We start from the raw sequence: 23,961 nt of genomic DNA, 5'->3' as shown, positions 1-23,961 counted from the left end.
TGAGAAAAGGTGTTGAAACAACTAAACTCTGCTTGTACAGGGTATATAAATATAAATGTCTGGATTGGGCAATGATGCATTCACACAATGCAAACAGTGACAGAAATGTCACACAAACAGAAACACACATACTGTACATACAATCAGACACACACACACATGTTCAAAGCCACACTAACTAAAATCTCAGTTCTGTTTACACAAAATCCAATGTAATCAGTCACACAAATGTAAATATGCATGTGTGCAACAGTGCTCGAGCACGCACACGCACATACGCGCGCACACACACACACACACAAACACACACCACACACCACACAATGTCAATATTGATCAAACTGACAGAGCTGTGACCATCCTGTCTCCAGGGAGCATACTCATCAGTGCACACTCAAAACAAGTGTGTCTGCAGGTTTGTACTCTAATCTGCAGACTACCAGCACACACCCAAGAACAGTACACTCATACACATGCATATAAACACACATACACAATAGAATAATACTAATTTTAATAATCCAGCTCCTCTTACTTATTTAGGTTGTATTAAGCAGATATTTAAAATACAGCTTTAATAAGCAATGAATGGAGGCCAAGCATGCACGCAGAAATGGTAATAATGTTGCTGGATGATAAGAGGGCTCAAAGCAAATTTTTAAGGAGTGGCTGTATTTAATTTAAAGATGATGGGATCTAAATGTCCGGAAAACAATATAATTTACTATTACTGTTAAAGTCAGAGAGCCTTCTTTATGAAATCCTATATAGTTGGCTCTAATGCTATAACAAGTAGTTCTGTATTGTTTCCAGTGACACTCATACCTGCAGAAATTATATTTAATATCTGTACCGTTTGACCTTGTACAGATCATCTGGTATAAAACCACAGGACCACATATGAGGCATATGCAGCTCAGCACATGTTTACATCATGGGACATTACTACCACAAAGTAATGTAAATTGTATTCACCCCACTAGGAAATTATGATGACTGTTTCTGTCATATATATTTCTATATACACACATAGATACACATACACACACACACACACACACACACACACACTTCAAGGCCACTACATGATGGTGCCTGAGTTTGTTTTATTAATTTGATTGCAAAAGACACAAATAATTCTCTCACTCTGATACCTTTGTGCCCTCACTTTTATTATGAGCCAAAATGTCATTATGCAAACAAAATAATTAACAACAAACAGGACTGAGCTCTGTCTAGCTTGTTCAGCAGGTTTCATACTAGTTTCACCCATGTTCAATAATTAATCGAATGTTGACTTTGATTTATTTTATTTAATGATTAGCCAGATGCTGTGTTTAATTAAGATATATTTAGTAAACTGGGGGTTTGATAAGATATCAATAGATTTTTTGGTTGATTTGCTTTTCAAACACAGAGGATGACTTATTGAGGCAGCGTGCAATAATGGGGATGAAATGCCCACAGAAGCAATTGAGAAGAAAATGCTGAAAGTTAATGAGCTGTGTCATTAATATGCAGAATGTTTGCATCGATTAAAACTTCTATATGGTAAATTTGAAGTAGTGCATGTTTAATAGCTACACCTCAAAAAGTAATGTATTCTACTACAACACCACAAACTACAGCCTCAAAATTGACCATAAAATTTTATCAGCACATGTCTGACACAGTGTCAGCAGAAACTGAAACTTTTTAACTAGCAATATATGTTGCATTACTCGTGTATTACATGGCAGTGTTTGTTTTTGTACACTTTATTCAACTTGAGCACACATATTACAAAGAATGCTTTTTGTCAAAAGAATGGGAACTTCTAAATTAATATTTTCTCTTTAATTTGTTTAGCATGCATTTGTATATATTGTGGTTTATTTATTATTTTGAATGCAAAGAAAATATGGTAAAGGCCTGGGGTGTGAATAATTGTCTCCTGATTATGTGTGCATATTTTGTGTTACGTGTAAGTGTGTCTGGCAGTGGTGACACTTACCTCTTGAGAGAGGAAAGGGATGATCTGAGCGCAGATGGCACTGAGACGCTTGACAATCTCCGCCTGTGATGGAAAGAGAGAGAAATGAGAGAGAGAGAGAGAGAGACAGAAGGAGAGAGAACGGGATATATGATCATGTTGCATACCGTAAGATAATAAGTACACAATGAACAGAGCATGATATACCTTTAAGCCTTTGCTGCATTAAAACACCTTTCTACTGAGCGAGGAGTTCTGTCAGTAACAACTCTATCTATGAGACTGAGAAGAAAAATGTGGGGGAATGTGGGAGTGAACAGCAGAGGTGGAGGGACGGAGGCAGCATTAGAGCTCCAGTCATCATCTGGTCTTTAAGCACCATCACACTCTCATTTAGCTCGGCCTCACACGTTCTTACCCACTTCAGTCTTAGTATCTCTCTCTCTCTCTCTCTCTCTCTCTCTCTCACACACACACACACACACACACACACACGAGCAAACAAACACAAATTCAAAAAAAGCAGAACACCTTTAAGAATTTCTCTCTCAAGCTCTGTGGCTGTCACAGCCGGCTATTCAGTGCCATTACATTGTCCATTTCCTAAAACTTGTAAAATCTATAAAAATGCTCTTTCTTACCCCCAGCCCACACAAACATATGCACACAGACACACACACATACTCACGCACACGTGGCAAACCTAGTAACCATCTGCAGAATACAGCTGCCTGCACACACAAACATAAGCACACACTCTCTCTGTGTCACACACATACACACACAGACTCGCTCGCATACACACATGAACCTCTGCGGTGTGTCTAATTCTATCTGTCTGAGTGCCCTCAGCCTCATTTTGTTCTCTTCTTCACTCAGCCGTTCTCTCTTTTTCTACAACAGCTCTCACACTGAGCCATTATTACCCTATTCATCCTCTTCCTCCCATCCCTCTCCCCCATCTCTCTCACTCTCTCTCTCTCCCCTCCCTTTGTCTCATTTTCTCCCATCTTTCTATTTTTCTATATTATTTCCTTTCTTTGTATTTTAATTTATCCTCCCTCCTTTCTCTCAGCTGCCCTTTTTCTTACTCTTACATCAGTCGTTCTCTTCTGATTTTTCTTTGTTACTTTGCTGTCACACTTTTCTACAGCCATACTATCCCTCTATCCTCACTAACATATGTTTCTGGCACTTGAAGATACTGGAAAGGGAGCAAGAAAGACAGCAAACACACACGCAATCAGCCAGCCTGTCAGTTACAGCCAGTCTCATCATGACTTCATAAAGTAACTATCACCAGACACACAGCTCTGTTCCACGGACAGGCAAAGTCTTATCACGTCATACATGTGTCAATGTATGCATGTGTGTGTGGGTGAGTGGTTGTGCCAAAGCTCCTCAGTGTATTTGGAATGATATGCATGTATAGTATGTGTGTGCTGACCATAGAGAGGAAAGTGACAGCAAGAGAAAGTAACAGAGAAAGCAGAAGAGAATGAGTTTTTACAATAGGAAATTGCAACATTTCTTATTGCTGTATATTCTGCTTATTTCATTTCTTTTAAAACCTACTGTATGTTTGTCTGCTTAACTCAACTTTATCTTCTTCTTCACTTTCTATTTTTTTTTCTACCTTTAATACTAGATCACAGCTGGAAATAAAATAAGGCACTCACATGGTGGCCATGTTGGCTTTGTTAACAGGTTGGCTCAACAGACTCCTTTCACAAATATATTTGTTTCCCTGTTTAAATTAACCTGAGCTTCAAGTCTTGGAATTGGGAAAGGTTCTCTTATCTGTCAAAAAATATCCCAATCTGGTATCAGTTTATCAGCAAATTGCCTGACCCTGATAGAGGTTTTCAGGATCAATTGACTTAATGGTTCAACATGGAAAAAAGGGGAAGGTTAATTGATTAATGGATCTCCGAGTGGCCAGTGAAGATATTGATGATTTGATGAATGATTTTAGCCACATACAGTTTCAGGTTAAAAAAATAAATAAATCTTGTGGGTTACAGTTTAAGAAATGTTAGGATTAGCTTCCACTTCTGTGTTTCATATGTTATAAATATTTTGGGTTTTTGGCTGCCCATTACACTAGTTAGGAAGGTACTATGGAAACAAGTGATGAGCACCATACAGACTGTAAACTAAAAGCTACCTAAAGCTGCACAAAACTGCAAAGTGGGGTGTTAATTCTCAGTGGGTTTAGCACTATTAGCAACCTTTTCACATTACACTGATTTGTTTGATTCATTATTAACAAAAATATCAATTAATGCAAGTTAAACCATACAAACAACTAATCGTTTATTTTGTACATACTTCATAAATGTAATACCTGAGCACAATGTTGTTGATCAACTTCTGCAACACAACAGCATCCCACCAACTCCATGTTCTGGCTGAAAGGTGGTGGATGGTGTTATGAGTGCAAGATGCCAATCAGCCGATGGGTTAACAATAGAGTTAGAGTGAGCTGGGCTGTAGCAGTCAGAGCTGGGCCAGGTGTCAGAAACAACACGGCACAGTCTCGTTCCACAGCCCTGCCAACGCACAGCCACCAGGGAGTACTGGCCGGATGGAGGGATGAACGGATGGGTAGATACAAAGGAAGAGAGGGAGCTGGTCAATAAACACCTGAGGGCAAATAAGCTGCCAACTGGCATGGGGACAGAGTGAGACAGAGAAAGGGAGGCTTTAAGTGAAACAGAGATAAAATGTAGCTGAGAGAGAAAGAAGAACACAACTGCTTTTCATTAAGAAGCAAAAATGTCCAATATCATTCTCCAAAACAGTCAAATAGATGGAGGAATGGAAATAAGGTTGGATGAGAGTACACAGAAGAAGACAAAAAAGAAAAAGGACTGAACTGGACAAGGACAGGCTGTGCTGTGGCGCATATCAGCCTGTCATAGTCTGAGGGACACACACACACACACACACACACACACACACACACACACACACAGTGGCAGCATGCTCAGACTTGTCATCTCATCAGATCATTGATAATCACAACCAGCAAAACATTTATATGATCACAGTGCCTTGTTGCTGCATAATGATACACCCTGAAATGTATGAAAAGGTAACAGACACACACACACACACACATACACTATTTTAAGGACATGTGTGTTCACCTAATGTTGTTGAATTCTGAAACTTCTTTTGACTTCAGCTCCTGTCTGTTTCTATCAAGTGAAAAAGTCAAGAAAAGTTAACTGTAGCTATATAAGCTGTCTCTGTAGTACATCATGTGTCGTGAGGTTTTATGAGTATTTCACCAAGGAAAATAACATAATAAATACAGTCTAAAAATGTCTTTATGTCTTAATCAACAATTTAACGGCACTACAATTGATACAATTGACTATAGTAAGTGTATTGCCATTAAATATTCTAAACTACAGACAGTGATGCCGACAAGTAACAAGAAGCACAAGAGACAGCCAGTGAGTGCAGGAGTAATGAGAATACAGCCTCTGTGTGTGTGTGTGTGTGTGTGTGTGTGTGTGTGTGTGTGTGTGTGTGTGTGTGTGTGTGTGTGTGTGTGTGTGTGTGTGTGTGTGTGTGCCTGTGTTCCCAAACACACAAGTAAATGGATGTGAAAACACTGGGTAATATCAAGGCAAAACACAAGAGCAGTATTTGAATTGCAGGGAACTACACAAAGAAAATGGCTTAAATACAAGGAATTGCAGCAGCATGTAGTTTGTGCTGAAGAAATGGGCACTGAATTTTCTGAGCCCGCTGTTGTTGTTGGGTTTTTCAATTTTATAATTTCTGCAATAACCTGCCTACTGTAGATGATGTGACATCATGTTGAGAAACCTACAACAGTTCATTGTTATGTAAATTTAAACATACAAAGTAAAGGTCATATTTGGTGTCACAGCAATAAATTCTTCCTTGACCCAAAATTTTGCACCTGCATTCAACTGTCAATCAGGAAGAAATCCATCAGAGTTCAAGAGGAAGCGAAACCAATTTCTACACCAATGATCAGCTCAGTAGACCAGAATGCAATGCAGAGACAAGAGTTGTGCTTTGAAAAAGAGGCATAGCTCTCAATTTTTCTTGACAGGAAAAACTAATTCTCCTGCACTTACTTCGCAATTGGTATCGCTATTGCTACTGCTCTCTCTCCACCCACATGTTTAACCCACAGCGCAAATGCAACACGTTCCTGCCTGTTCTGTGAAGGCTGTCAAAAGGCATTCTAGGAAATGTAGTAAATGACTAACTGAAGTAGATAGAAATAGATGAGACAGGTGGGTAGATGAGGCTGTGGGTACACTAGAAAAGAAAATAATAACACTTACTCACAAAATAAACCATCACAGACTGATGGTGTAGCAGTGTATCCACACGTGGAATTTTTATTTAAATAATGCAATAATGCCAGCACTCGACTGTTGTGACAAAGACAAAGCTTGTTTTAGAGGGAGGGGGTCCTATTGGAGTAAGATCTGCCCCCTAGCTGTTTTCTTTCAAATGCCTGGAATGACAAGGCGTTGTGTAACTGTAGTATATCGGCCGGCTTGTAAGAGGTAAAAAGTGATATGAGGTTCACAATGCCTTCTAATCAAGACCAGAAATGCAGACAAGCTCAAAAGGAGGGATGCACTGACAGAAAACAAGCTTACATTTTTACTTGTGCACTTTTCACTCATGACACTAAAGTGAACTTGAACTGGATCAATGGAAAGCCACTTCCCTGTGAAAGATCAGCATTGTATTTGGTCTCCCAGCATGACGGCAAGCAACAGTGACCGCGTTCATCTTGCCAATAAAGCTTGGTGAATTTGAATGTGATGAGCGTGGGTTGAGATTGGCACAGGAGGAGGGAGATGGTGCCCAGTGTGCCAGCTGTGCCAGCCTCTGAGTCCCACTACGGCTGAGCGAGCCCGGTATTGGGGGGGGGTAGCGTGTGTGTGTGTGTGTGAGTGATACCCCACTCTTCTACTCACTCTAATTGCTCTCAACAAAAATCTCTGCCATCTCTCTTAGCTCCTATTTTATTTCTATTCCTAGCACCTCTCTCTGGCTTGTTACTTGAGTAGTTGCTGGTTTGAATCCTTGGAAGTAGTTTGGGAAACAAAATGAGCAACTGTTGAGCAAAGCACTTAACCTCCAACTGCAGAAGACTCCAGTTGTAATAGGCAACTTCAAAGTGAATGCGGAGAATGTGAGGCATGATGTTAATGGTAAAAAGGTTGCATGCCAGTCAACTTTACTTCGATATAAAGAAGGTTATACAAAATGGTTTTGTGGTGACAGGAGTCCTGAGGTTCTGACCTTTATACTTCTTATGATTGGTTGTTCATAATATTGGTCATCCAGAAATTAAGGCGTATTTCTCTGTTGCACTCAAGTTGCCCTGGATAAATAAATGCCCAAAAATATACAATGTTTGTGAAATGTTGTACATGAATAGTGTGTATATGCACTACAGTACAGCAGTCATGAGCTGTGTTCAAAATTATTTCCTTGTTCACTCTTTCACTGTTTCCTACATAATAAACACTCAATTAGAGCTGTAAAAACTAGTCGGTTAATTAATTAGTTGATCAACAGAAAATTTATGGTAACTATTTTAATCAATAATAATCAATTGTCATTTTTCAAGCAGAAAATACCAACATTATCTATTTCCATATTCTCAGTTGATAGGATTTGCTGCTTTTCTTTATGTTTTATGATATCAATCTGAATATTTGGGGGTTTTGGACTACAATTTGACAACATCACCTTAAGGTGTAGGAAATGGTGATCAGCATTTTTTAGTATTTTCTGACATTTTATAAGCGATTGAAGCAATGAAAATGATCCTTAGTTTCTGCCATACATTCAACAGTTCACTCTATACGAAGTAGTAAATAGAGATTTTGGACAATTGCAATATGAATCATCATCATTGACTGATGGTATACTGTCTAGTTACTTAATTCACATCTATCAAATGCAAAGCATTGGATTGTGAGATTTTTTAGCAAAACGTAGTGTACATGGGGTGATTTTGGACACAGCCTTATTGTATGTTACAGTGCCTCACAGTCTGTGTGTTTGGCTGCAGAATACCCTCGTTTATATCCAAGAGTCCAAGAGGGTGTGTATATATTACACACACGCAAACACAATCCTGGAGCTTATCTCTGTCCCCTGCTTTCTAATTGGACTGCTCTCCCGTCTGTGAACAGTTTAAGGTAAATATTTGTAGCCAATGACGTACTAATCACCCACTGATTGGGGTTGCAGGCACAGAGCTGTTCATTGAAAACAGTCATTCCTGCTTCCTCTCTTTCAAACCCCCACCTCTCATTCCTCTTTTTCTCCCTGCAATCAGCCTTCTTCTTCCTCTATTCTGCTTGCTCATTTTTCCACTTCCACAGTATACCTCTCTGTGTGTGTGTGTGTGTCCTCACGCTCCGTTATCCCTTGGCCGTGCTCTTTTGCTCTCTCTCTCTCTCTGCGCTCTCTCTCTCATACTCTTTGATTTCTTTCTCCTTGTTGCTCTATCTCTCTGCCCTGCTTCTCTCACAGAATCTCCCTCCACCCTCCCTCTCTTTTCTTTTCTTGCTCAGTCTTGTTTTCCTCTCTCCGCCCTCTCTCTCTCTCTCTCTCTGCTGGGCAGCGTGCCAGCTCCTCTTCCCTGGCGCTGAGCCAACTCCTCTCCTCTTCTTCGCCTCCCCCTCCCTCCTTTCCTCTATCCCCCTTGCCTCTGATTGATGGCCCCTCTATTCTGGAAGGAGAGGAAGGGAAACAGAGAAAGAGAGAGAGGGAGAGGGAGAGGAAGGGGAGCAGCAAAGCACACACGAACACTGAAACACACACACACACACTCATACACAAAAACACTAAAAGGCATACACATGTGCACGTATGCACTCTCAGAATTATGCACTCAAATACAACTACACAAAGAAGTACACACACAAAAGCTACCACAAACTGTTGTGTGCGTGCACACACACACACACACACACACAAAAGCAACAAGGGCACACAGAAAACCAATCCAAACAGAGCAGAAGAGAGCACACATACAAAGGGCTGTGTGCAGAGCAAGCAGAGCCTCCCAGCATGAGACCAACAAGCACACACACACTTCCTCAGACACATACACACACATAAAGACACAGATTCAACCTTCAGTGCAGTAACAATACAAGATAGGCAGCGGACCAGGCAGCAGAAACATTTAGAATGAAAAATACACAGACAGACAGCTCACTTCTACTCCTCCAACACACACACACACACACACACACACACACACACACATACATAAACACATTGGTAGATATCCAGCACAGTTAGCAACATGTACTGTGTGTAAAGACACAGATGCATGGTCCATACACATGCATCTGCAATAAAGAAATAACATGCACACATACACGCGGAATCTTTCTAGGACATGTGACTGTGAGACACAAAATCTGTAGCTCACAGTTGGAGTTATAGTTTTACAACCAACTAGATCTCTCTCTCTCTCTCTCTCTGGCTATATTATACACTAAGCCATTAGTCATATTCACACTGTGCCAGCTCACCAGCTTGCATTGACATACTGCATACAGCTTCAAACTCATGTCGTCTTCAATGCAATCAGACACAAAGTAGCCAGAGTAGCAAAGCTGCACAGTATGCATGCATGCAAAGGCATGCAAAAATGTGCACATCACGCACAATCACCCACATACACACACACACTAATGAATCTCATTGTTGTTTGTGTCTGAGAGGTGCTGGAGCACACACACACACACACTATGGTGCAGGACAACACAGTTTCTCATATTTTCTTTAACGTCACAGGCAGTGCTTGAATTGGGCTGGTACACAGAGTACTGGAACATCTGATTTTTGCCCACATTAGTACTCATACTTCTTATGGCATACCTCTATGTCCTGGTGAATGCAGGAACAGTACGCACAAGTCTCAAGACTCAAAACATCCGTGTTGGAAATTGATTCAGAATCCCATAAGGAAAAAAAGACTGAGGAAACTCCATAAACGAGAGAGAAAGAGAGATCTTCATTGAATTCAGCTGCTGCTTTGACTTCCCCTGTTGCTAACCTCAGTTGCTCACTGCAGTACAAATCAGACCAAGCGTAGAGGTGGTACTATCTGTGATAACCCTGAGCCTAGCTAATGCTAGCATTAGCAAGCGAACATGCTCACGAGGACAATGCTAACATGCTGATGTTTAGCAGGTATAATGTTTATCGTGTTCACCATCTTAGATTAGCGTGTTAAATGTAAAATATGCTAAATACCAGTAAACACAAAATAGAGCTGAGGTTCATGGGAATGTCATTCATTTTGCAGGTATTTGGTAATAAACGTAAATAAATATAAGTATTGGACAAATTAAAGTTCTGAGCATTAATGCTTGATGAAAAGTTAAGGGATCACCAATTCATCCTGTGGGGCACATGAATGTTTGAACCAATCCATCCAATAGTTGTCAAGACATTTCACTCAAAATCACAAATGTCAACCTCATGGTGGCACTAGAGGAAAAGTCAGGAGAGCACCAAATTCACTAGGATACATCGTGTGGGAACCACGAGTGTCTGTTAAAAATTGTTGTGCCAATCCATCTAGTAGATAGTATTTCAGAGGATAGAAGAAAACTGTCCTGCCTGTGCCGAAAGAGGAAAAGTCAAGGGATCACCAAAGTCAGTAGGATTCATCCTCTGGGGACCATGGATTGAGGGACCAATCTCATGAATATTTATAAAGAAATAGTTTTCACATGGGATGTGTAGCATTCATACCTGGATAAAAAGCCACATGCTGTGCAGCTGCTCCATCAGAGTACTAGCGCATTATTTTTTCCAATTTCCAGCACTGGTCACAGAACATGGTAGCAAATGCAGCACACACACACACACACACACTCTCAGATAAGCCAATACAGTCTGTGTAGCTACTCAGAGTGACAAAGCCATTACGCTAAAAGGCTAGCTCCCTGGGAATTTAATCACTCGTTTTCTCTCTCATTTCATCTTTCTCTCTTTCTTTGTCGCTGTTTTTCCCTTCTCTCAACTTATTTTCTATCATTCCTAAAGGGTTATATCACACTCTCCTGCTCTCTATGCCTCATTATTCACAAATGAGCTCTGTTACACATGTATACACAGGCATTCACACACAGTATGAGAGGGAATGAGAGGGAGAGACATCAAAGCTGCACATACACAGAGCACAGATGCTACAACATGTGCAAAGAGGGACTGTATACACCAATGATCAGAGAGAGTGCAACACATACCATAAACACACACATGCACACATACAAAGTCATTTGACCTCTCCAAAGCCTGCTCTCGTTGACCCACATATGCAGACTTGTCCTAATCCAGCCCTTTAAATCAGTAAAAAAAAATAATTTTAAACTCAGACCACAACCGTGGGATTATTGACTGACTGGGTGGTGGGAATGACAGGGAATAAAAGATGAGGCAGAGGGGATGGAAAGAGTGAGATTGAGAAAGGAAAAGGGGAGAGAGAAGCCCAATCCTATTACGAACCAAAGCGGTGAGTTGAAAATGAAGGCATCTTTCGCTTGCACTCTTTCCCTCACTCTCTTTCTTGTTCACTCTCCCAAATGAAATGAGGATTCAGGTCACAACTTCAGCCAAATATACCAACGCATTCACGCTCACACAAACCACACACGTGCACAAACACATGCATAAAGAGGTTAGACAGCGCGGGCTAATTAGGCAGGAGGATAAGCACATGCACATACACACACACACTTTTTTATACAACACAAACAGATAAACAGTCTCTCATGTTATCTCCCTCTCTTGCTTGTACTCTGTATTAATCTTCCTTAGTCCCTGCTTCTGTTTTATTCATTTTCTCAGTTTATTTCTTCACTCTATTCACTGTCTTTCCCTTCTTTTTTCTCACATTTTCCCCTCTCTTTTCAGCTTGATTCACAGATGTTTTTTATTTGTATGGCTGCTTAAAATGACAATAATGCCAACATTGTTTGTTATATTACACGAACTATCACATAAAAGAGTGTGCAAAAAAAAAAAAGACTGGGCTACTCACTCTTCTCTGTCACAAAGAAACACACACACACACACACACACCCTCAGCCTCATATGTGTGGTGGTGAAATGAAAGGAGGGAGCAGGAAGGAAGGACAGCCAGCTGCTTCATCTGTCCTCAGGAGTCCACAGGGGAAACAGTCTGGCTGCCGAGCATCCTGACTATCAAACACAGCTTCCTATAATATCCTGCTTGGTCTGTGAACCACGTCGTCTCTCTATCTAGCATTCTGATACAGTATGTAAAGTCTATATATATGCTAACACTGATTCTTGTAATATCCTGTCTATACTGTGTGAACCAGGCATTCGTATGGCAGTGGTCTTTATTGTAGTATAACGAAAGTATAAGCTATTGCTGAAACGTTAACATGACTTCAATGATATCCTGATTAATATTCATTTCAGTGACTCAAGGTGGAGGTCAGGACCCAAGGTGTTGCAAGGTGACTGTAGAGCTGCTGGTTTAAGAAAGAATTGGCTACCAAGCACTCTGCTATATAATGTGTATTATTTAAGTAGTATGTTGGTATTTGGTGTTTAGCTTACTCTCTTCCTAGCTAGTAATTTTTAGGTTTAACTCATGCTGTTATTATCCTAAATGCCTTAAAATTAGTAACCAGCGAGAGGTTCACCACCTCAAGGACACACTGACACACACTGTCACCTTTCAGTAATGGCATGCTCTCTCTCTCATTACTAGGCCAAGGAAGATATTTAAAGAAAAAAAAATTCAACATTGAAAGGTAAAGGAATTTCAACTCTGGGCCATTTACATTATAATTAAAATTATTCACATTTTTTCATATACTTACAGCGTCTGAGGCTTTTTGGATGAAGGGTATTTGTGATTTACAGTGACTTCAATCTGGCAAAAGATTAAGTAACATGGACAGAAACATGGGAATGTGTAAGAGAGACCAATAGGATAAGAATAATAGGACAGCCCAATTTAGGACACTTCTGCTTTCAGATTACAATCTAAATGAGACAGAATTATGTTGAAAAGGTCAAGTAGTAATGGTACTTACAAATATGTTATAAAGGGCTAATAATGAAGGTCATTAAAAAGACAATTAGTCATTAGTATTAAGAGAAAGAAGTGTGGGCCCTTTAATAATTAGCATCTATCTTCCTGTTATTTTTCTCTGCTTTGCTTTTTTTCCTTTTCTCTTTCTCCCCTCATTCATACGGGTTTTGGCATCACTGTCATTTGTAATGGGACTGTGAGCACCTCTATATGTATTATTTTGATTTTTATGATACTTTTACATTTAACTTTCGAAAGGCTCCTGTGTGAGTGTTTCTAGCTATCTGTGTAGTCTATTGCATCTACATTGCATCTGCATCCCCTCCAGGTTTTTGCTGTCTAATCTCTCATTAAGCACCCTTGCTGCCCAGGAGCCTTGTTGCCTAGCGTCCTGCTGTATCAGGCTACTAAAATGCAAACAAATATGCAACAAATCCAGCTTCCTAACACAAAGAATTTCTCCTGCAGACCTAAATTGGTGTCACAAATCAATGTGTAACCTTATGTAAAAAGCACAACTTGTTTGAAGGATTTTAACGTTTGAGTCCACAGTATTTCAATCAGCAACCACGCAGGCTGGACTCAAACAGGCTGCTACTTGGTTCCTTGGGATACCATCTTCTAAATAAATCAGGGAGATTTTTATACACACCTAAATGGTTGTACATGTATAATCATTATGAATTAACATCACTGAGTCATCCAAATTGGAGTCAAAAACAGGATTTTCCTGTTTCCAGTGATATGATTGTGCAGTGACTGTTGAGGAGGAGAATAAATGAATGATGTAACATTAGCAGAGGCCATGTGTTTTTCATGCACTGCTGTTCCCTTTCCAGGTAAAATTAAGACACTAAAATGTGGAATTCTGATAGGAAGTGGGTATGGTGTACCTACAGTACAGTAGCAGCATAAGGATGAACCCTTACAGTCATCTGACCATTTTTTGTGATGCATTATCAGGTCCCAACCCAGTCATTTAAATACACTTACCTAGGCTGTTATTGAAATGTTGCCACAGTAGTTTCCCTACTGGCACCAGGGGTGTAAAGAAAAGAAATAAGGAACCCTACTGCTAAAATCACCCATTACCTCTGAAACTGTGAATATGCACATGTCAAAATACACATTTCACTGCAAGATAGAAGAAAGATTTGTTACCATTTATAGCTCCAATGTAATTTCAGTTGGCACGGCCAGGAAGTAAAATAGTTTGCATCATACCTGTAGATACAAACTGTAGGTTGTTTACAGTGTCAGTGTAAAAGATGCAGCCCTAGTAGACAGCAAGGCATTACTCTTTCCCTGCCATCAAAATATCTCAATATCAGTTAAAACTCTCCTTATGAGTAGCTCTGGCCAGCTGTGTTCAAATACCATTATAAAGACATTTATTTCCATAAATTTATAGGTATTTAGCAATCAAAAACTCCTGTTTGATATGCCTTCTGCTATAACTGCACAACTAACTGTGTGAAACTGTACAATTTCAGTTTCCTCTAGAATTAAAGGCCCTGCACACCCACATAGGTGTTTTTAATTACTCTGGCTGATTAGACCTCTAGTCAGGTTGAAGCTGGATGGACTATGGGCTTTAACTGTAGAAACTGCAAACAGGAAACATTTTATGTTATCTAGAAGGCCCACTGTACTGGAAAATAGTCAAAATGTTTGAACTGCAATACAAATCCTTGTCTCTAAAAATAAGACAAAATCAGATTTCAGTAACTATAATCACAGTATGTAGCAAGCTAATCAAGATCAATAAATTTAGAGGTAAAATTAGAGGTCTTCTTGAGAATGAGAGTCGGGCCGGTGGGGTCCAAATTATGTTCAGTCTTATCAGGGTAGGGTTCTGTTCTAATGCTGCAAAATCTGAGAGTCAATATGTCTAATACCAGAGTGGATCCGAGTGGACTCGCTATCAGCTCCTGATCGCGGTGCATTGCAAGCATCACAAGATAAAAATTAGTTTTTTTGGTATGTCCAAGTCGACCACATTTTGGATCGGGTCTAACTATCCTTGGGTCCCTTTTCGTCAAGGTTGCTTTTTTTTCTCCTCAAGATTACTTTTATGCGTGTCAAGTTCAGGTAAAAAAAATTTGGACCTGTGAAGGTTTCTACCTGAAATGCACCCAAACAAAATGCATGATGACCATAGATCAGAACATTTTACTGCTGTTTAGTACTGCTGTCGTTGTCATCTTACTACCATTGAGCAGTTGTGGGCTCTCTGTGCTTTGTTTTATGGCCCTTTGAAGTTAGCTGCTGATGGAAGGAAAGGCATATCTCCTTCACTTCCTGCCTTCCATATTTTCATATTTTTCCAGGCTGCACTCTGGTCACAAGCCCTCGCTGGACAGAAGTCTAACAAAGCTTCTATTCTTCTTCACCTCCCGCCATCATCCTGTTATCCTGCTGCTAGAATCAGCTGTCAATACAAAACCTGCTTCAATCCATTCACCACACACCTTACAACAACGCATACATCACATCTTCATATCTGTAAGCTGCCCTGAGCCAACCACTGTGAGCCCACAGTATATGACTGAATTACAAAGTCACTGAATATACATGTTGTGCTTCTGCACATAGCTGGGGGTACAGGCAATAACTATCCAGGCCCCAGAAGTGCTATATCAATGAATATAGAACAACCACAGTGAGCAGTGTAAAGTCCTTATAGCCTCCCTCGCTCCTCCGTGGGATACAGCTAGTATATATATATGATATGATATGATATGATAATAGAAGTGAACCAAGTGAGATAATGTAACGGCATGTGCGTGTTTCAATGTATCCATACAGCTTAGAGAGAGGAGGAGGAGGGTGGAGATGTTATCTTTTCTGTGCCTTCGTATAGTTCTGATACAATCATCTGAGAAAGAGACAGGCAGAGAGAAGAAGGGAGAGAAATAGAAAAGAAACGAGGGAGATCAACACAGTAAAAGAGAGGGGAGGGAGCTGGTGAAAATACAGAGCAAGTGCGAAATTTAAACGAGTAAAAGAGCGAAGGAGAGAGTAATGGGAAAAAAGCAAAAGAGGCCTTAAAGGAAGGGTAGGAAAGCAGGGGATGACTGTTACAGCTCAATTAATGCTGGGCCATGAGATGGCCATGCCACTGATAATGACAGAGCGTGAGCTAGAGAAAGAGAGCGAGAGGGGAGAGAGGCAATAGCAGTGGTCTCGACAGGATGTTAGGAGGAAGCTGGAGGGGGGAGAAAGAGGAGGAGGAGGAGGAGGAGAGGAAATAAGAGCAGATACTGTTAAATCTATTCATGATTCATTATTTCTCACTGCGGCTCAAAGCTCCCTCCCTCCCTCCCTTGATGTCTCTCTCTCTCCCTATCTCTGTCTTTCTCCGACTGCCCTCCCCCTATCTTTCCTTTCCCCTCCATTGCTTTTCTTTTCTTGGCTCTAATTTTCATCTCCATCTCTTTTTCCCCCCCTCATCTGTTCTCTGAGGTCTTTATCTGTCTCTTCTAAGGCTCCATCCTTCCTGTTTACCCTCTCCTCTTTCATCCGTTCAATTAATCTCTATCCCCTCTTTTACTCTTGTCCCTGCTCTGACACTTTTTCCAACATTAGCTCTCCCCACCATCTCTCACTTGTTTTTTCTGCTTCTCTAGCTCCCTTACTCTCTTAACTGCCTTTTTCTCTACCATTTTCTCTTGCAGTCTCTTATATCTTCAAAGTCCAAATTTTTCTAAATTATCTTACTCTTACTTTTTTCAAACAATCCCACTCACTTTTCCATCCCCTCTCCCTTTTAACACCCTCTACTGTACAACCTCTCCTTTTGTGCTTTATTCTCGTCCACTCTTTTCCTCTCAAATTCCTTGTTATCTCTTTTTTCTATCAGTCTCTTTTTGATATCCTTTTTTATACCAGATCCTTAATTTTATATTCACACTCTCTACCTTCCTTCTTTTTATTCTATTTCTGTCAATTTCCGCTTCTCTGTTTCCTTTTCTATCTGTGATACTGTAAGTTCTCTTTTACTATCTGCCTCATATTTCTCACTGGCTCTCCTACCACCTCTCCTGTTAAACCTTTTTACCAGCTCTCTCGACGTTCTCTCAATCACTTTTTTCACTTATGCTCTTTTTTTCCCCCGTTGCTCAAACATATACTTTTTTTCTACCTTTCCGCTCTCTCATATTCCCCCTGCTTACTCTTCTCAGAGCCTCGTTCACTGATTCCTGACACCAGGCCTCTCCCTCTTCATTTAATTCCCTCTTTTTTACTCTCATTCGCCTGTAGCTCTTTGGTCTCCTTCTGTCATCCCCACCACCTACCCCTTCTCTCCCTCTCTCCTTCTTCTCTTCCTATTTTCCACACTCCTCTGTCCATCTCTCAGAGGTGCAGCCAGCTCCCCAGTCCATTTCTTCTTTTTGGTGATAAGAGCTGACAGTCCAGTTCTGCCTGGCTTTGTTGCCAGCCATCTCTCTCTCTCTTCCTCTCCCTTTATCTCTGTTCCCTTCCTTTGTGTATACTGACGGGTTATAGTTTCTCTTCTTGTAATTAAAGGTGGGGTATGTGATTCTGGAGAAATCTAATACCATGACAAATACCATGATATAGAGCGAACAACGACACAGCAAGTAATGTAACTAACGTTAGCTAGGTTGTGGGTTAGCAAACTGTCGCTACAGTTACTGCTGTGAAGCTAACAGCCAGAGAGGAGGAGACTGTTTCCCAGAGCCAGCACACCAGCTCCAGACAGCGATACTCACAACTCTCTTGCTACTATAGCTAACACCACAACAACAGCATATCTTGGCAAACTAGAGATTGGATTATTATCGCAAGTACAACTTTCTCTGTATTTTGCTTGGTGGTTTAGGTCAACGAAATTTTAAAATGGATTGTACTTTAGTAGCATATTAAAATGTTGATCACAGTGACCAAAATGGTAATTTTTAACTATCTCAAACTGCTAATTATATTTTTCAGAAATAAACTGCATTTACTGAATTAGTGCTTCATTTGTTTTAAGTATCATTATTTGAATCTGAAATTTCCCTGCTGGGGAACAATAAAGTACCATTTTATGTTAATTGTTAACTGACATTATGTGAAGATAAATGACTACAGGTGTAAACCGAATCACTATTTTTTACAAAATACAGTGGTACTATTATTTCACACTAATGTGAAATAAAGTAAGAGAAATGTATTAATCCTGAGTGTATCTGTACTATAGTTCAACTTATTTCAGTATGAAAGAGTTTGCCAATACTCTTCTTTTTGGTCCATTTATTCTCTAGTCTCTCTCTCATTTTGTCTCTGTCTCTCTCTCCCTCTTTCTGATTATTGCTCTGCCAATAGCTGTGTCTGCTGTGGGGTTTAGGAATCCATCTATCCCATATATCAATCAGTTTTATTGTGCACGCCCTTTTTCTTTTTTTATTAGCGCAACAATTCCAACATAAAGTCTCAGTAAGGTTTCCTGCTTTTGAATAATAATAATACTAATAATAATAACTTTATTTGTATAGCGCATTTCATGCAAAGATGCAGCCCAAAGTGCTGACAGAAAAAGATCAGATTAAAAAATAATAAAAAACAGAAAAAAATAAACAACAATGTAAAAAAAAAATCAATAATAAATAGCAAAGGCAAGAGACAAGCAAACAAACAGTTTGATAAAACAGAAAAAAATTATACCAGCAAAGTCAATCCAAATTAAAAGCCAAGACAGGTCTTTAATTTATTTTGTAAAATTCCAAGGGAGTTTGCTGTTCTAAGATCCAAGGGGAGGGTGGTCCACAGTTTAGGGCCATAAAAACAGAAAGTAACCTCACCAGATTTCTTTTGGGAATGTGGTTCAAGTCTTTGGTCCATGAGACCAGGGCTGATTTTGGATTTTGGAAGAATGCAGAATAAAACATGAAGAGCAGAGGGGACAATTTCAAACAATTTCAGTTTCAAACACAACATTTTAGTTCAGTTTGAGGCAGAAAGAAATGAACATGAAGGCATTTTGGAGCTATAAAAGGTTCCTGACACAGAGATCTGCATATCTTGTTCTCATTTAAATGAAACATTACCTTACATGAAGGTGTGACAAGCTATGTGTTAGATAATCTTTTCCAGATATAATGGTTAGTATTCATCTTGAATCCTGCAAAGTATAGCAGACAAGCAGATGTTGCCTGTTCTCCGGTACACATTGAACAAACTCGCCTATACCAACAGATGCTGCCTCAGATATTGCAATCAGAATTATTTACTTTGCCAGTTATTTTGTTAAAATAAAGCTGATTGGGATTTTAAGCAGTTTTTTTTTATTTTAAGTCCTGAATATGACCCATAGCCAATAGCAAGGACACCTGCAAAGTTTTACTATAAAATAGGAAAGAGAGGCTTGGTGTCATGTGGAAACCGACGTCTGCTATAAATTTGTTGCTCTGTTGCTGAAAACAATGTGAATTAAGGTAACAGATTCCAGTGTTTGAACAGAATGTACAGTAATAAGGTATTTTTGACAGCGGCTTCACCTGGAACATAACACATTACCATGAACAAATTTAATATAGCTGATCGGTTCTTAAACCGATCTTGCATCCTCCCATCAACTTCAACCATTGGACATAACATCAGCAAGTACTGGAGTCTGGAGTAAGTATGTACATGACACTGCAAGTATTTGGACAGAAACCCACTGTTTGATGTCTCTGTGCTATAATTACTTAGCTTGTGAAGTGACACAATGATTATGAGGTTAAAGTGCAGAGTACAGAGGCTGTCCTTTGAAGGCATTTTTAGAGATTGTTTCAAACAATGAGCTGCTTTATAAATGCATATGCCGGGCATGCTGGGAGCTTATTGTAAAATGTGAAGAAGGAAAAGAATCCCCTCTTGTCTTCCATGACAGTGCCGGAGTCCACCGCAGAGAGAGAGTTAGCATACCAGATAGATAGATTAAGAGAAAGGGGAAGACACAGGTAGACACCTTAAAGGAAGATGCCATTCAACTGGATAATGATTCTGTCTCTCTGCATAGAGGTCTGTCAACACAGAGGAATAGATCTCATGTCTGCTATCTGTCTGTCTGCCTTTTTGTCTGTCTGTCTGGACATTTATCTGACTCTCTGCCTGTCTGCAATTTGACTGTCTTCCTTTCCTGCAGTGTGACCCAGACGGCAAATTAGCAGCAAGTGTTGGGACTGACAAGCAGTCATCGGTTCCTGAGCACACACTGCTCATCAGAAACGTCTTCATTTAAGAATACCGGATCTCAGTGAAGATAAAACGGAAATGACAATTTACACTGAACTGTTTTCCCCTTCTACCTAATATTTGGTCTTTACATTGTTTAGAAGAACCGGTGGTTGACTTCACACACCAGTCCTCCTATCCCATGCTGTAGATAATAACTAAGCCTTGTCGACATCTACTGTCAGTTAACCTCCGTCTGTGACCACCATTTATGTAAAACATACATTTGCCATTCCTATGGTTACCGTCTATACCGGCCAGGTTAATGGTATTATTATTCCTTAAATCTCACATCAGTAATTGTTTGTTCTCTCACCTACAGTAACCATCACTTGTTTTGCTCGATAATAACCGAGGAAGAGACTGTCCACACAAATTGACATTTAGTCAATCATTTAGGGACATCATAATTGTGAAGGAAATACACTCTGCTGGTTTTATGCAACAGTACTTTATATTCCATACGGAGGCATGGAGAGGTAAACTAGAGTGTTGTGCAGAGACCCTTAGTAAAACTAATAAAATCAGCCATCCATTGCTCAGTGTTGAAACCACTTGTTGCTCTTGCTGACTCATTATTAGTCAACCAAATAAAAGAAAGTTCTTCATTAACAAAAATTGTTATTAATTCCATTGCCGTGTTTCTGGTCCTACGTTTTTACTCCACACAAAGGTGAGTCACTACTTTTTTCCATGCTCATCATCTTTAAACAGAAATTTAAGCTGAAACAGATCCTGCTTTATCCTGCTAACATAGTTTACAGTGAGTGTTAAGAAAAATAGAAACACTTGTATGATGTCATATAATGCTAGACCCAATGCTATGATACATTTTTAAGCTATATGTGGTGTTGTATTGGGCAGCATTGTATTGAAAGGTGTTTCTAATAATTCGTCTACCTTATTTACATATATGGAGCTCACTTAGCATAAATACAAAATATAAGAGAGGACAGAAACAAAAAAATATAGTACAAACCCACCCACACAAAATGACACACTGGCATACAATGTTCGTGTGTGAAAAATAACACATTCACCTCCTCCCGCCTACTCAATAAATGCAACGTCTACACAGAAGCCACTGAGTTGAGACTGAAAAAACAAAAAATACTGAGTACAGTCTTTCTTACCTGTTTGTGCATCTCAATGTTGAGACCATAGGACATTTCATAGTACTGTGGAGACAAACACAAATGACAGAGCTCCGTTAGCATTTCATACACACCACAAATTAACATTCAGTCTTACACAATATCTCCCATTGAACATCTGTTGCTCAGTGTAGCTGCATATGCTGCTGTTTATCAGTGTGGTTTTGATGAAAGCGAGAAAAGAGAGTGAAAAGATGGGAAAGAGAGAGAGTGAGTGTGTGTATAGTACAACAAGTGTGTGTGTCTGTGTATAGATAATGAGGTATTTATGTCTCTATGTAAGTTATGTGGGATCACTGTCTCAATATGTGTGTGTTTGTGTGTGTGAGGGGGTTTAACTATTTGTGTCTTTGCACGGCTGCCAAATGAGCATGACTGTGTGTGTGTGTTGCATGTTGTATTCCTGCCTATGTGTCTGTGTGTATGCATGGGTGTTTGTGTACCTATGAAGAATAATGAAACTCTGTGGATGCTTGCTAAGGCCACTGTGCACTGTGTATCTGTATCTGAATGTGTGTGTCTGTACAGTCTCTATGTTTGTTTGATAAGTGTGTGTCCACAGTATGAGTCTAAAACTGTATTAGCATAGGCCCCATTTATACCTGCTATTAACATTTGATCTGTATCTGGATTTCTTATCTGGGCGAGGAAAAACATATGTTAATGAAAGACGTAAATGAATGCAGGAAGCATTGCAATCCAAATGCTAACAAAAACGCCAGACCACGTCTGGAGGTGGTCTGGCTCACATTGTGATCAGACCTCAGCTGGGTGTAAATGCAATCTGTAGATTGACCACATTCCTGAAGGATAGTTTCATATTTTTTCAGCAAGTTAAAAGGTCACTTAATTCAGCCTCTTCCTGCTAACAAGGACCAGGTGTAAATTCAAATGCCTGTGATCTGATGTTACTATCAAGACTGAAGTTGAAGATTTAGTCGATTAATCAATTAGTCGATAAACAATAAACAACAATTTTAATCAGTCATTTTTAAACAGTAACTTAACACCCCCCCGAAAAATCAGTAATTTAACTTTTCACTCTGCTGCAGTGATATACAGGTATACTCCGGGACACTGTGACATCACTGTGGGGTGTGCTTAAAGGTGCAACAGATCACATTTCTGTCAGAGGTGAAACAGGCTTGAAACTTTTAACCAGAGAGGGCAGTCAAACACTGCTTTTGAGCCTAGTGTTAAGTTAGTCTTTAAGCAGAAATGCCAAAAGTTCACTGGTTCTAGCTTCTCAAATGTGAATATTTGCTGGTTTTCTTAGTCTTCTGTGGTAGTTATAATGATTAATCGATGAATTGAGTGTACCTTGTCCTACCACCTACCACTTCTGCACGTGTGTGATTGCTTGCTAAATGTGTTGTTCTCTCTCCTCTGTGTGTGTTTCCGTGTGCGTGTGTGTTTACATCAGTAATGTGCTGTAATGGTGTTGGTTGCGAGCAGCATACAGACAGCGAGGATCTGTCATGGTGACAAAGACAGCCTCTGCCGCCGGATGAGCAACGCTCTGACTGATGAGAGCAAGACACTATTCTCTCTCTTCCTCTCTGTATTCTGCTCATTTTCTCTATATTGCTCTCTTCTCTCTCTCCATTTATTCCCCACCTCATTCAGTCCCTCCCTCTCACTCCTATCTCTACCTTTTAGAGGCTGTCAGTCCCTCTTTTCTATCACCGCTCCTTCTCTCTCTAGTTATTCCCCTCCTTCTTTTTCTAGCTGTCAGATGTTCTTTCGCTCTCCATTTCAGTCTCTCTCTCTATTTCCTGTCTCATTTTACTCACTTGCTATCTTTGTCTGTGTGACTCTATCCATGAGATTCTAAATTCAAATTTGCTTTATTGGCATGAACATAATTAAGTGCAGCGCTGTTGCATTACACTGTACAAGGTTTACACTATAAGGGTAATAATTCAGAATTAAAAAAGGAAACAAATAGTTTCGGCATTACTACACATTATACACTATAGAATTCTACCTACTACATACGGCATACACTATGCTACACACTATACAGCGACATTACTATACTACATAGAATACTATAATGAAAGAAAAACAAATTAGTGCAGAGTAATCATTCAAAAAAGAATATATATGATGAGAAATTGTTTTACAGTTGAATAGTGGTGAGATCTATGAAAGAAAAAAAAGGAGGAGGCAGATTTTGAAGGAGTTCAGTTTCATGTGTTGTTTCACTGGTTCTCCCTGAGGCTATGAAATACTAATACATATTTTGATAAAGAACTTGATCTTTTACACGTTACCTCATGTAAAAATGATTCCGATGAGTTCCACGCAGTGAAGTATAAAGAGTTTTTAATATGGGACAAAGATAGCGTTGGTGCTGGATTGGTAATATGTGAATTATTACTCTTGTTTGTCAGGAGCAATGGCAGACGTAGAGTGACATCGTTATAGTATCGCAAAACGTCTCAGATAGGAGGTTGTGTCACTCTGACATGGGAGACCGCAATCAACGT

General features: G+C 39.8%; 1 protein-coding gene across 6 annotated transcripts in view; it reads right to left on the bottom strand.

Annotated features, from left to right (window-relative positions):
• tle2b (TLE family member 2, transcriptional corepressor b) overlaps nucleotides 1-23,961 on the bottom strand; it is an 83,083-nt gene that overhangs the window by 24,600 nt on the left and 34,522 nt on the right. For 5 of the 6 annotated variants that reach the window (XM_044198383.1, XM_044198386.1, XM_044198385.1 and 2 more), the window contains 2 exons: nucleotides 21,449-21,493; nucleotides 1,994-2,056 (listed from right to left, as the gene is read on the bottom strand). In XM_044198383.1, the coding sequence (XP_044054318.1) occupies nucleotides 1,994-2,056; nucleotides 21,449-21,493 (108 nt within the window). Of the gene's footprint in view, nucleotides 1-1,993; nucleotides 2,057-4,319; nucleotides 4,392-21,448; nucleotides 21,494-23,961 lie in introns of those variants that run through there. The other variant, XM_044198388.1, reaches the window with a different exon arrangement.

This window comes from Siniperca chuatsi, linkage group LG6 (assembly GCF_020085105.1).
Source record: "Siniperca chuatsi isolate FFG_IHB_CAS linkage group LG6, ASM2008510v1, whole genome shotgun sequence".
Lineage (NCBI taxonomy): Eukaryota > Metazoa > Chordata > Actinopteri > Centrarchiformes > Sinipercidae > Siniperca > Siniperca chuatsi.
This window is presented reverse-complemented; position numbering and strand designations above follow the sequence as displayed.